General features: G+C 44.8%; 1 protein-coding gene and 1 pseudogene across 2 annotated transcripts; both read left to right on the plus strand.

Annotated features, from left to right (window-relative positions):
• Nucleotides 1-506: 506 nt before the first annotated feature.
• LOC143402202 (stAR-related lipid transfer protein 6 pseudogene) lies at nucleotides 507-1202 on the plus strand (annotated as a pseudogene).
• A 2835-nt stretch (nucleotides 1203-4037) lies between these two features.
• On the plus strand, nucleotides 4038-12834 carry Psmg4 (proteasome assembly chaperone 4). 2 transcript variants are annotated; one of them, XM_076857875.1, is made up of 4 exons: nucleotides 4038-4323; nucleotides 8906-8981; nucleotides 11605-11720; nucleotides 12645-12727. In XM_076857875.1, exons 1-3 carry the CDS (start codon nucleotides 4150-4152, stop codon nucleotides 11691-11693), a joined length of 339 nt encoding a protein of 112 aa, XP_076713990.1. In that variant the 5' UTR covers nucleotides 4038-4149; the 3' UTR covers nucleotides 11694-11720; nucleotides 12645-12727. The 2 variants fall into 2 exon arrangements, with proteins under 2 accessions (XP_076713990.1, XP_076713989.1); XM_076857874.1 differs by lacking the exon at nucleotides 11605-11720 and having other exon boundaries at nucleotides 4039-4323; nucleotides 12645-12834.
• Nucleotides 12835-13917: the final 1083 nt, after the last annotated feature.

Raw genomic sequence — 13917 nt, forward strand, 5'->3', positions numbered from 1 at the left:
AGGAGTTTCTTTTGAAGAGCAGAAAAAATGTAATTTCAATGCAGTCCAGTTGATCAATTTGTTCTTTTATGGGTCACATTTTGGGTATTGCATCCGTGAAATTGATGCCAAATCAAAGATCACAAAGCGGGGGTCAGGATAGGGGCACTTCAGGCCTTAGGCTGCAGCCCCTGTGGGAGGTGTGGAGCTTCTCCCTGTCTGCTTTCTGGGTTGGGAGGGGGTGGTTCTGGATATGGTCCAGGTCGCAGTGCCCTACGTCCCCAGCCATTCTAGGAATCTCTGCAAAGTCCACAGGCCGGTCTCTTCACCTGGGGCTGTGGAAAGCAAACAGGAAAGGAAGAGGCTTGAGGGCATTGAAACCCAAGTCCTGCCCTTGCAAATATCCCTAATATTCCATCTGAATGTTTTCCAGCTCATCCGATATGTCACCAGGTTAACAGATATGGAGGTTTCTATGAGGATTTGGAGAAGAGTCCCAATGATTGGTAAGATTCTGGACTAGATTAATGTTAGGAAAGGAAGTGACATTTAAACAAATAAACCAATCAAACTGCATCAGCTGTGTAAATACATTGCAGAAGAGTTTTCTAAGCAGAGGGAATATCAAGTACAAAGACCGTGAGATAGAGGAATATTGGGCAATTGACCAACAAATTGCTCAAAAAATTTTAGGTTACAATCAAGATACATTGGGCTGGAAAGGGGTTAAAATTTCAAAAAAGAAAACTGTTTCCATTAAGGATTATAGAAAATTCCTTGGAAATCTATTTGGTGTTGAATGAATAATTCCAGAATCAACATTTAAACTATTTTATTTTTCTCTACCAACTTGGAAATAGGATTACATGGGTTACAGCACTGAAAGTAAACTATATGGTATACAGGATTGATTCAGACACATTTATATGTCATACCATAACACAAAGTTTTTCCATGGGCTCAATCCCAGCCCCCGAGACTTTATTGTCTTAGTAGACATCAAGGGCTGTGAAGGGAACATGGACATTATTAGTTCTCAAGGTGTAGATTTCCCAGAATATCCTCCATCTTCAAATTATGTCTGTCATTATAACCATCTTTGTGGCTATGTATGTTCACCTCTAAAAGAAAACCCAGCATATTCCAAACTAGAGATTTTAGTCCAAACAGAAATGAGAGGAAAATTGTCCCCATCAATAATTGAAAAAAACCACATCTTCTAACTTAGTAAATTTCGTCTTCAATGCAAAAGATGAATAAAGACACACAGAGCTCCATTAGACTGTGGACATCATAATGGTCACCTATCATTCCAAAAGAAGAAATAAAGCCTCTCTGTTATTAAATCAGAGATTTAAGACTATTACAAACTGCTAGTAAAATATGGTATAGCAGGTATTGCAGTTTATTTCTGAGTCAATATGCTTAAATACTGCTAAACTGTTTAGACAGTACTCTTGTACAAATTACTGAAGATACTTTATAAAAATAAAAACTCGTAGTTGTATAAGAAAACACTAAATATATTTTTTAGTCTCACATAATGATGTTAAATGACAAGCATTACTAATACACTTTGCTCTTTTGCTTTTGTCCCTGGAAAATGATTTGTTTACAAATTATTTTATAAGAAAACAAATATACTCTGAGATCAGCACTGAAGATTAAAACAAAAGTTTTCTCCTATAATTTTTTCTTTAAGTTTTATGTTTACATGTATGAAACCATTTTGAGTTCTTTTTTTGTGTGTGTGTGTGTGTGTGTGTGTGTGTGTGTGTGTGAATGGTGCACATATGAACTGAGATTCATCAGTCATTAAGAAGATGTAAATTAGCCAGGTGCAGGGACAAACACTTATAATCCCAGTGACTTGGGAGGCCGAGGCAAGAGGATTGCAAGTTGGAAGCCAGTCTGGACAATTTCCTGAAATCCTGTCTCAAAAATAAAATAAAATAAAATAAAAAACAGGCTGGGGATATGGCTCAGTGGTAGAGCATCCCTGGGTTCAATCACCAGTATTGAGGGGGGCGGGGAAAGGAAATGTAAATTACAACCACAATGAGATAACACTGAATACCTCTTATGGCTTAAATGAAATAAAATGCACATACCAAGTAGTTGATGTGGTCCTTGCTGTCTGACTTTCATATGTCAAGGTTCTTAAAAAGTGCGACATATAACTGCCATATGATATAGCCATTTTACTCCTAGGCTTTATCTATGAGAAATGAAAGCATATGTCTATACAGAGAATTGTTTGTACACATATGTTCATAGCAGCTTTACTGTCATATCCAAAATCTGGAAACAGTCCAAAGGAATGTCAACATGTGAAAGGGTAAACAAACATGGTATAGCCTTACAAAGATATACTGCTCAGCAATAAAAAGTAATGCAATTGATACATACAACATAGATGAATCTCAAAATAATTAGAATGAATGAAAGCCAAAAAAAAATAGTACTGTATGATCCCATTTATGTAAAACCCTAGAAAATGCAAACTAATCTGCAAATTAGAATGCAGATCAATGGGACAGAGGACAGATGGACTGATTATGCAAGGGATTGAGGGGGTACTGGATGTGTTCATTATCTTGATTGTGATGGCGGTTTTATGGTTATGCATGTGTCAAACCTTCAATTTGTACTTTTTAAATGTACGGTTATTGCATGTTTTACACTTTAATAAAGCCATTAGAATATTGACTTGAAAATGAACTATAGTATTGAATCATTAATAATTAGCAAATAGATCAAAACTATAAAAAAATTTCCTTTGTTATTAGTCAGCTTTGTGAGACCACAATGAAATGTCTATTAACTTTATAAAGAGATAAGTTTCAACTTTGGTGAAGATCTCACAGCCAATGATGGAAGCACAACAAGGGACAGTGGTCACATCTTGAGCCTGGAGGGGGGGAGAGAGAGAGAGAGAGAGAGAGAGAGAGAGAGAGAGAGAGAGAGAGAGGTAGGTAGGTTTGGAACCATGCTTGCTCCTTTAATAATAACCTTCTCAGGAGAACTACCAAAGAAATATCTCACTGTCCTTGGTGACCTAAAAACTTCCACTAGGCCCTGCCTCCCAAAGGGGCCATCCTGGGGCTTTAGACTTTACTCAAAATGGACCTTTGGAGGCCACAAACCACATTCAAACCGCAGCACCCTCTTAAATTTCAATTAATTAACAGAGATTTAAAAAGTAGACCCGTGATAGTGGTCCCATTTTTTTAAAATTATATTTTTAGTTTTGGGTGGATACAATATCTTTATTTTACTTTTATGTGGTGCTGTGGATGGAACACCAGTGCCGCATGCGTGCTAGGAAAGCACTCTACCACCGAGCCATAATCCCAGCCCTTGTTTGCTTTTTTCACATTCTCTCTTGACCCCTCTCTTGCCCTCATAGAAAGGACCACAATGGCCGGCATTCATGGTGTGTCCCAGGTACTGTCAGAATCTCTCCCACATCTCTGAAGGGTTCCTATTCTAATTTTCATTTTGCAGATGAGGAAGTCGGGTCTCAGGCATTAGGGTTTGTTCACGATGGCAGCTCACGTGGGTCCCATCCCCAAAGAGTGCCTATTCCTCCGCCTGCTAACTTAGTCCCCACAATTTTCCTTTTTTAGGGCTTACTCTCCACATCATTGCCATTCTAAAGGGCTTCCCTGGAATTAAGGGACTGCTAAGAGGGGGAGGTATGATGGAGGTGTGTTGGCGGAGTGCTTAAGGAACAGCGTCTCACTGTGGGGTGCCGTGTCACGGCCTGGGAAGACGCTTCCACTTCAGGCCATTAATGCTACACGTCAGTAAAAGTCAGGGTGGTAGGGAACAAGGTGGAGACGAATTCTCATGGGTGTCCGTGGGCTCCCCGCCAAGGCTGCACCGTAGCTCGGGGTAGAGGCCCGCTGAAGCGCCGGGTCCTGGGAGGCACCGACTTGGTCTAATTAAACCCAAGGCCAGCCGCCAAGCCCCTCCCACCGGGATTGCCCCGCCCCGGCCACCACAGGCACCGCCTCTCCCGGGGTAGCTCCGCCCCCTGCCCTAGTCGCTCAATCGAAAGCGAAAGAGCGCTCGGCCTCTCGGCGCTCGTTCGCTCGGGTCTGGCCCGATCGGCGCCCGCGGCTGGGACCGGGTTCCGGCGCCGTGGGCGTGGGGCTGGCGGGAGGCATGGAGGAGTCGCAGGCCGCCGCGGGCGGGGACGTGTGTCTGCACAACTTCAGCGCGAGGCTGTGGGAGCAGCTCGTCCACTTCCACGTCATGCGGCTGACGGACTCGCTCTTCCTGTGGGTGGGGGCCACGCCGCATTTGCGCAATCTCGCAGTGGCCATGTGCAGCCGCTACGTGAGTGCCGGTGGCGACCCGGGGCCTGGAAGTCCGGCAGGGCCGGGGCTGGGGAGGGGCTTGGTCAACGAGGGGACCCGGGCTGGACGGAGGACGGGCGAGGGCACCTGGAGAGATCCAGGGAGGTCCTGGGCGAGAGGGTGCCACCAGATGGGGGCCGGGAGGGGAACGGGGTAAGTGGGAGCAGGTGTGGTGGCTGGGGACAAGGAAGAAGGCCACAGGAGGAACTGAGATGGGACTCGGGCAGGTAGGGGATACCTGAGGGGCCTCATGTGCAACCCCAACCCGGAAGATCGCGGGATGGTGTCACCTAGGTCTATCCCTGGGCTGGTGGGGACCCCAGGAATTGACCCAGGCCTGCACCGACTGGTCCTCAAGCGGGTTCCTCCTCTCGGGTCCCTTTAGGTTGCAGTATAGGGGACCTTGCCTCTGGTCACATTGGCTGGAGATTGCCATCAACTTTAGTTTTGACGGCATAGATGTTTATTTACATCTCCAGTACAGACAACCCTTCCTGAAGTTGGAAGTCCTGCATCTACATTTGATTGCCTAACAGGCATCTGACAGACATACTTGAGACCAATCTTTTGATCTCTCTCTCACATCTGCTCCTCCCACAGCCAGCCCTTCTCTGCCTTTGCAACTCCCATCTTTCTGGTTGTTCTGGTCATCCTTGATTTCTTTCTCTCACATATCACTGCGCCCTGAGTTAGTGAATCCATGTGCAATGCTGTCATTCAAAGCTTGCAGGGAATACAATTGATCACCTTTATGTTGGCCACCCTGAGCCAAGCCTGTGTCTCCTCTTTTCTACTTTTTTTTGGCTTTCTTCTTGTGCAGTCTACATTAGTTTCCTAGGGATGTTGTAACAGTACCACAAACAGGTGGCTTAAAATACTGAATCGCCTTTCTGGAGGCTAGAAGTCCAAATCAAGGTGTTGGCTGAGTTGGTTCCTTCTGGGGACTTCAGTGGAGAAACCATCCTTTGCCTTTCTCTCAACTTCAGGTGGTTGCTGGTAATCCTTGGTGGTTCTTGGCTTATAGATATTTCACTCCAGTCTCTGCCTCTGACATCATGTGATCATCTTCTCTCTCTCTCTCTCGTGTTTGTGATTCCTCTCTTTTCTTTTCAGGGTGCTTGGGATTGAACCTAGGGCTTCATGCATCCTAGACAAGTGCTTTACCACTGAGCTACACCACTAGCCTTCACCTCTTCTCATGAGAACATCAGTCATATTGGATTAAGGGCCACTCTACTCTGGTATGACCTCATCTTAATTATATCTTATTTACATTTGCAAGCACTCTATTTTCAAATAAATTTACACATCCAGGGATTAGGACTTAAACATCTTTTTCTTTCGGGGACACAATTTAACCTGTAACATTGCCTATGGCTGTTTCTTTACAGTGCAGAAAAGTGATAGTTTTAAGACTGAGGTGAGACATTGTCATCTGTGTTAGGTTTTTGTTGCTGTGATCAAAATACCTGACAAGAACAACTTCTCTGAGGAAAGGCTTTATTTGGTCTCATGTTTTCAAAAGGTCTCATTCCATAACATCATTCCTCTATTAAAAAACCTTTCAAGAGATGAACTCAGAGCATGATCCAGAGACTTTTCAGTGACCTCTTAAGGCCTATTAGTGCTCCTCTTAGTGCCGCTTAGTGCTCCTCCCTACCTACTTACTCCTGCAGTGCTGTCCTCCTCTGCAGTTTAGTGTTTCAGAGTGAGGCTTGTCTGATTTAGGAGTGTTTATGAGAGGCTGCTCATTAAGCCCTGTGGAATGTATGAGGGAGACCCTCTCAGGGGGGACTAACTTGAAGTCACTCAGGTAATAGGGTTGATGGGTCACCAGGGGCATTGGAAAGCCACAGGTTTATAGCTATATACCATAACACCCAGAGAAGCCTTGGGAAAGAGACAGCATCTGAATTGGGAGTTCTGGAAATCCTTAGTCAGTAGTCCTTTCCATTCTCACTGTTCTTTTCTGGGTGTTTTGTTTTTCTCTTTTGGTGACTCTCGAAAGGTGGGTCTTTGGGCAGGTTACAATTCCAGTTCTTTCATTGCAGGAGGGGGATACCTAGGGGGACTAGTGTGTTTGGAGCCTCCTCATGTTCTTTCTCTATTTATTTGTCCCCACAGTAATAGGAGTGGCTAATAGATTTGGGTAAGGCAGTGGGCATATGAGGCTTAGGACTGTGCGTTGGTAAGACCATATGTCACTCATGAACTATTTCAGCCCCTTTTTGCAGCACTGGTTTAGGGAGATAAGTAAATAAACTCCTCTTGTGGGCTGCTTTGGTGGCCTGACCACTTGGTAGTCATAGCTCCCAGCAGAGTATATTTTCTCCATTGGAAGGTCATATTCCACCAAGACCAGGGCTGAAAAGGAAAAGGGACCAGTCTCCCTTATCAGATCTGTCAGAAGCCAGTTCCTACTGAATGGCCATGTTGGTGCAGTGCCTGGATGTTCCTTTTGGGGACAGAGGCTGAGGCAGCTGGGAAAATAAGGTAAAGGTATAGCTGAAGGCAGGAAATCCAAAGTTCCTGTGGAGCAGGGCTCAACAAATTATGGCCCATGGGCTGACCCTCCCTCTGTTTTGTAATAAAGTTTTATTGGAACAGGGTCATGCTCCTCCATGTAGGTAGAGTTCTGTTCCAGCTTTTGTGCTTTGATGGCAGCATCAGGCAATGATAATAGAGGTTTTGTAATTTCTTTTTTTTTTTTTTTTTTTTTTGAGGTTTTGTAATTCCTAAAGCCTAAACTTTTTACTCTGTGGCTCTTCCCAGAGAAACTCTCCTGGCTTCTTTGTGGAGGATAGCATCACAGTGTCTGTGAAGTCTCTCTGCCTCTAACCCTGTACATGTATGACAAGGCCATGAAAACAAGATCACACAGTACAGCTGCTTCCCCAATTGGCCTGCCTTGGATGGAGCAGGGAATTTTGGTGCCTAGAGAGGCTGCCGATATGGATGATCTGAGCTGGATCAATTTGAGGGTGGCTGCCTGGCATCTAGGATATCCCTGATGTGTGGAAGGTGGCACTCCCACTACAGCAAAGTCATCGGGGATCCTAATGTACTTTTAAAGTAATGAACTATTCAGAAGGGTAACAAGATAGGTTTCTTTCCTTTTTTTTTCCTTTTAGTACTGGTAATTTAACCGAGGGGTGCTTTACCATTGAGCTTCATCCCAGCCTTTTTTTTTTTTTTTTTAAATTTTGAGACAGAGTCTTGCTAAGTTGCTGAGGCTATCCTCAAACTTATGATCTTCCCTCCTTAGCCTCTAAAGTCACTGGATTACAGGGGTGTGCCATAGTGCCCAGCCAAGATAGGGTATTAAAATTTAATTTTGGTGGAAAAAGGCTACAGGGTAAGGTTTCCTTTTTCAGGAGACTTAATTATAAATACTATTAACAGTACAGCTACATGTTGGCCTTGGAACCTGTAAACGGCAGGTCCATTAATTAAGATCATTGACCTTAGAACCTGTAAGCAGCAGGTTCATTAATTAAGATCATGTTTTTTGTCTTTCTCAACCAAAAATGTGTGCAGGAAATGCTTTAATCTCCTGTGTTTTTTGATCTCCTTTTTAAAAATAGACCTGAACAAATTCTGAAAGTGACTTTGAATCTCTTAGGAGACGAGCTACAGTCTCTTTGGTCTGTTCTCTGCCATGCTGCCCAGCACACAGTAGGTGTCTGCTTAGTCCACTTGTTTCCACATGCACAGTGGGGTGAGGGACATCAAGCCCAAAGCCTGTCATTAAAACCCTTGCACAGGTTTCCCAGAGCTCTGTACCCAGGCTATTTCTCGTAGAAATCTGCTATTTTGATAAAAACAATTTTGGCCATTTTACAAGGTTAGCAAGACATTTTAATGGTGAGGGAGATTATTTCCAAGTTAATTGGGAGTAAGATTTCCTTCAGATTTCATAAGGACCATATTTGTTTATCTTAACATCATTATAGTGCTTTTTTCATTTTATTGCTTCTTATCTGAAATGAGATTGGCTAGAGTATTCAGAAGTCTTTATGTTGGCTTTCTGGATGCGGTGGCTGGTATCCTTCTCAAAGTCATAGGATGCTAACTGACCTTAAAGGCCTTAGCAGAGCCTTCAGGGATGGGAGCTGTGAGTCCTCTCATGGGCTGAGCTGAGAGGATCATCCTCCCTCTCAGAGCCAGGCACGAGCCACCCAGGCTGTGCTTTGCTTTCTTCTTGCTGTGCCCTCAGTGATCTTGTTTGCTTCCCTTTTGGTTGGAATGTTGCCCTTCCGCTTACTTTGGAGTTTCCGACATTAAAACAAGCCCTTTATGTAAAATCAGTCCTAGAACTTATTAACAGCTCTGTGGCTGCAGCTGCAGGTGACTTCTCTGTGTTTGTCTCAGCTCTCTGACCTCCTGTGAGTCAGGGGTCAGCTTGCTTGGCTGTTGACAAATGCCAGCCATTTCCCTCAGTCCACGTTTCTGCCCTCTCAGAACCTGCTGCTGCCACCCTTGTGAAGAATCAGAAGCTGTAGAACTATGGCTGTTGGCATCCAGGTGGGGAAGCTTCAGTGCGTTCTTTGTTTTTCTTTTAGGATTCCATCCCTGTGTGCACTTCCCTCTTTGGAGACACTTCTGACACAACCTCCACTGGCCTTGCCCAGCGCCTAGGTACGTATGTACCCACAGCTGGTGCTGGGAGACCAGCCAGGTGGGACCTGCTGTCTAATGCCATGAGGCAGGTAACTTCAGAAGTGAAGAATCTTTATACTAAGAGATGCAGCCTCATCACTGCTGGAAGCACAACCCTGCATGTTCTGTCTTTACAGGGCACAACTGTCCCTGCTCCACCTGTCACTACTGTCTTGACTAGCATATTCCCAAGGAACTTTCCCATGCTCCTTGGCTTCATTCTTGAGTTGATGAGCTTTTATTTTCCTCCAGGGAGCACATCACCTCCTCATGGGAGGAGAGAGTGAGTGGTGCCCACAGCCTGCCATGGGCAGCTGCTCAAGGTGGCTCTCTGGGCCCTTGTGGGGATTTGGTAGAGCCTATGAAGCAGGCCTATGAAGCAGGCGTCATCATTGTTCAGGAAGGACCATCCTGTAGTCTCTCAGTGTATGTTCAGATCTTGGAGAGACTGTGGTTTGGCTTCTGAGTGTGGCATAGAGTGGGTATCAAGCAAAGAATATGTGGTGAAGATTCTACCCTTTCTGCACCTTGGATATATACATACTGTAAATGTCCAGGTAGTTCAAGTAAGAATGGCATGTTCTGCCATTCTCAGCCCCTCAGGCCCACAGTCAGTGTGCACAGGATGCCCTGCCTCCTTCTCAGTCTTTGTGTTCTTTGTTGTTCCCATTTGCTTCAGTTCTGGGGTTAGCATAGGGCCCCTCTGGAGAAGGAGGCCAGCTGGTTTTGAGGAGCTCATACTTAGTTGTGTTGGGTGCTATGCAAAGAGGCTTCTATTGGCCTGACAAGTGGGAATTTTCATGTCTGTCACTGTGTTCCACATGCATGAACATACAGCACACAGCCAAAGAGGACATCCTCCAGTAGGTGAAGGCAGGCTAGATAGAATGTCACCAGCCCTTCCAGACTTGCCACACCCACACGGTCAGCTTTTAGGAACTTGCAGGGTACATTTTCTCTAGCATGGAGTTACAGAGACCTGGCTAGTAATTTGGTAACTTTTTATTAGGAGACAATTTTAAATTTACAGGAAGTTTACAAAGAAGAAACAGGAACTCCTCCCCTGTCTACTCTGATTCCTAGTTGTTATCCTTCCCCCTCTGGGTTTATATCATAATTTTTTTCTGAACCATGTAAAATTTAGTTGGAGATATGCCCCCTTTTATTTATTTTTTTTTTAGAATTATTTTTAGTTGTAGATGGACACATACCTTTATTTTATTTATTTATTTTTATGTGGTGCTGAGGGTTGAACTGAGTACTTCACATGTGCTAGGCAAGTGTTCTATCACTGAGCTACAACTCCGGTCCCTGATGCCCTTTCCTTTTAAGCGCTTCCCCATGTTTTTTTCCCATGTGTGAGGGGTAGCACACTTAGCTAACTACTGTGTGTCCATGCCTGCTTAAAGTGGTGGGAAGATGTTCCTGTTTACGGAGACAGAAAGCTGGCTGGGATTGCCATGGCAGACACGCATAGAGGAGGATGGCGGGAGCTCCTCTGATATGCCATGAGTTTTATACCAGAAAGGTAAAATAGGTTCAAGAATATCCATCAGGTGTCTAATCCAAGTTTGATGCAAGAAGCCAGCGGTTCTCAGTAACTTAGAACTGCTTGAGTAGTGCAGTGTGGCTGTCTGCTTCTCTGAAGGGTCTGGTGCCCCACAGTACCCAGACCAAGTGGAGGCTGCCCAATTAAGTCATGTGCTGTGCCTATCCTCTTAAGCCTGGAAATTCATTATTAATGCATTATAATGAAAAGGGAGAGGTTTCCTGCAACTGTATCATGTACAGAAAGTGAAAGCAAGTACGGAAAGAGCCAGCCTTGGAAATTCCAAGTAGCTCTGGAAGTATCACAGGCTTTGGTATGGATGAGGAGACCCTGTGCTCTTGTGGCTCTGCAGGACAGCTGAGTATGAGTAGATGATGTCAGCAGATACAGTGCTACTCCCTGGGAGGACCTATCTTAGCAAACAGAATGATTGGAATCTCAGTGGGTTCCTACGGGGAGAGAGGAACCTCTTCTGGGCAGGCTGAATGGGTGTGGCCTGATGGGCCTTCTCCCAAGTGGCCTTGGTATGTCCCCCTGTTCTGCTGTACTCTATTTATTTATAGATCATTGTCTAAACGAGTAATTCCCAGTCTGCTTCATGCACTGAAGAAACGATGGGAACCTATGGGCCTTCCCGCCCCCCCAGGGCTTAGTGGATCACTGTTTGGGCACAGCTGTCACTGATGTGGGCACACTGCACCCACCAAACTGGTGAGAGACTGCTCCAAGCACCATAAGCTAAACACTAGCTCTTAGGATACTGAGAACTGCTTCTGTCGAGATACTTTCCTCTTAAAACAACAACAACAACAACAACAAAAAAAACAGCTTAATTGAGGTATAATTCACCTGCCATACAATTTGCCCAGCTCTCCTCAAGGCAGAGGCTGGCTTGTCCTCTCAGCTTCTCTGGAGTTCTGCCAGTTGCCCTGTAAAGAGGGCAGTCAACTAATCCCCAAGATCTCTTTTATCCCTGAAAATCAGACTATTCTGGAAAAGGTGAATAAAAAGCCCTTTGAGGTCCTGAGGTCTACCCTTTCTTGATTTACAAAGGAAGACCTGGAGCTCAAAGAGGTTTCCTGGCTGTGATGGAATGGGAAAGGATCCAGGCCTCCTGCAGCTGGCTGTCCCCATTCTCCTGAGCCACATGGTACCTAGGAGGACCACAGGTGTGATGGTGATACCAACTGAGTGGACAGAGTAGTCCCTGGATGAAGCCTGGTGCTGTGTGTGTTCTACACCAGCCTTTAATCATGGTACAGGTGGCCACCACCACCCCACTTTTCTGCCTGTGATGAGATTGATAGTGGGATGGGAGGATAGGAGATTCTGCACCAGCCTGGGGTGTGGGTGAGGCTGAGGAAGGAGACCCCGGCACAGTGCAGTCAGCCAGAGTTGTTTTGGGCTTACTGCTACTTCTCAGCACATTGTCTTGTCTTTCACATTTGGAGTGTGTGACTTTGCTTGATTTTTGCAGCTGGACCAGTATACCCCAACTATTTATCATTGGCTGTATAGAAAAGAGCTAAAACTTAGATTCAGCATCAGAAAATTATACATGTGTGTATACACATGTGTGTGAACATGTACACATATGTAAATGCATAGAAATATAGGGTTGCCTCTGGGAAGGAGAACTTTAACTTTTAAATACTTTAGTGTTATACTGTCTGTGATTTTAAGAAATAAAACCCAAAATGCCACAAAACCAAAACACCCTATGTAGAGCAGCAGCTCTCAAGCATGACTGTGGGTTATTGGAGGGCTTGTTCACAGATTTCTGGCCTGAACTCCCAAATTTCTGATGCAGAAGGTCTGGATAGGGCCTGAGAATCTGCAAGTCTAACAGGTTCCAGCTGCTGCTACTGCTATGAAGCCACACTTAAGAGTCACTGTTCTAGAGACTAGGGGAGTGGCTAAATGACACTTGTCTGCATTTGTAGCATCAGTTCAAAGAGTCCTAAAATTAGGACTCTCTTCTCCCCTTGAAACCATTCTCGAGATTCTCAAGCATTACCAGCTGTGGGTAGGTGTGAGGAACAGGCAATTGTGGTGTTTCAGTCATGGCTGTGTCAATGTGTTCTCTCTTTTAGCCAGGAAGACCAACAAACAGGTGTTTGTCAGCTATAACCTTCAAAACACAGACAGTAACTTCGCATTACTTGTAGAAAACAGGATCAAGGAAGAAATGGAGGCTTTTCCAGAAAAGTTCTAGCTGAGTGGCAGAAGGGAGAATTTATAACTTATCTACAGTGTACATTTAAATAAATGGATTGAATTTTATTTTATCAGTTGTGTTCAAACTTTGTTCTTGAAGGCTCACTCTTAGGAGCTTTTCCTTCTCCTCACAGGGCTGTAAGGCCCTAGGGATGGGCCTTGAGAAGGAGGAGAGTCCGGGGGCTGTAAGGCCCTAGGGATGGGCCTTGAGAAGGAGGAGAGTCCGGGGGCAGTAATACCTGGCCACTTGGTGACAGAGAAAAGGGGTGAAATGGGATTTTTTTGGGAGTGAAGCGTGTGACCTAACAATCTAAAGTGTAGATCAGACATGATTCATATGTACATTCCCAATTAGAATTAAGATGAACAAGTCTTTACAAATATGCTTTGGGTTTGTGTGTGTGCCTGAGACTGTCTGCCTCGTGAACTGATGTGTTTATCTTCCCATCTCAGCTGAACCCTTCTCCTGGGCACGCACTTCTTGCTTTGTTTTCCTTGAGCCCTTCCTTCACTTTTTGTTTTTTTCTTGAGGCTACATTTGAACCTCACTCAATACTACTTACTAGATTTGTGGTCTGGGTGAAGCCTGAACTTTTTTGGACTATATTTTCTCATCTACCAAATGGGGATAATTCCCACCTTCCTGTGTGTTACTGCTCGGATTAAGTATGAACTGTGTTGTCAACTAAATGTCTTGGCAGTCAAGTGTCAATTATGGTTTTACAGGTTCGGATACCTCAGGTCCCTCTTGCTCTTTCTATTATTGCAGTCTCTTCCATCTCCCTTCTCTTTTCTTCCAAGTCCCAAGTATCTGCCTTTGATTTTCACCTTAGCATTTTTCTGTCTATTAACACTTGGATTCCAGTTGTGCCTTTCCTCAGAGGTGCAGGTAGTCTGAGGCCCAGGCTTTCTGATGCAGAAGGTCTTGCAAGCTCCCTAGGTGCTTCTCTAGGCAAGAAATGGCAAACACCACCAACAAAGAAATTTCTAATCTTTGGGGTCCACATGGACCCTTTTGTTACTAGAGGTGGATAGTTCAGGCCCTGGAACCATTTTGTGCAGTGGCAAGAGTTTTGCATGGAGCCCGTGATAGTAATGGAGGGTGGTGACTGGCCAGGAAGAAGGGCACTCAGAGGAAGACATTTGTAT

This window comes from Callospermophilus lateralis, chromosome 6 (genome assembly GCF_048772815.1).
Source record: "Callospermophilus lateralis isolate mCalLat2 chromosome 6, mCalLat2.hap1, whole genome shotgun sequence".
Taxonomy (NCBI): domain Eukaryota; kingdom Metazoa; phylum Chordata; class Mammalia; order Rodentia; family Sciuridae; genus Callospermophilus; species Callospermophilus lateralis.

What these genes read in the sequence shown, in the direction of transcription:
- Psmg4 (XM_076857874.1), top strand. Translation starts at nt 4,150, where the DNA reads ATGGAGGAGTCGCAGGCCGCCGCGGGCGGGGACGTGTGTCTGCACAAC. An exon ending in TGGCCATGTGCAGCCGCTAC is followed by an intron (nt 4,324 to 8,905) that starts GTGAGTGCCGGT and finishes TTTTTCTTTTAG; the next exon opens with GATTCCATCCCTGTGTGCAC. An exon ending in TGGCCTTGCCCAGCGCCTAG is followed by an intron (nt 8,982 to 12,644) that starts GTACGTATGTAC and finishes TCTCTCTTTTAG; the next exon opens with CCAGGAAGACCAACAAACAG.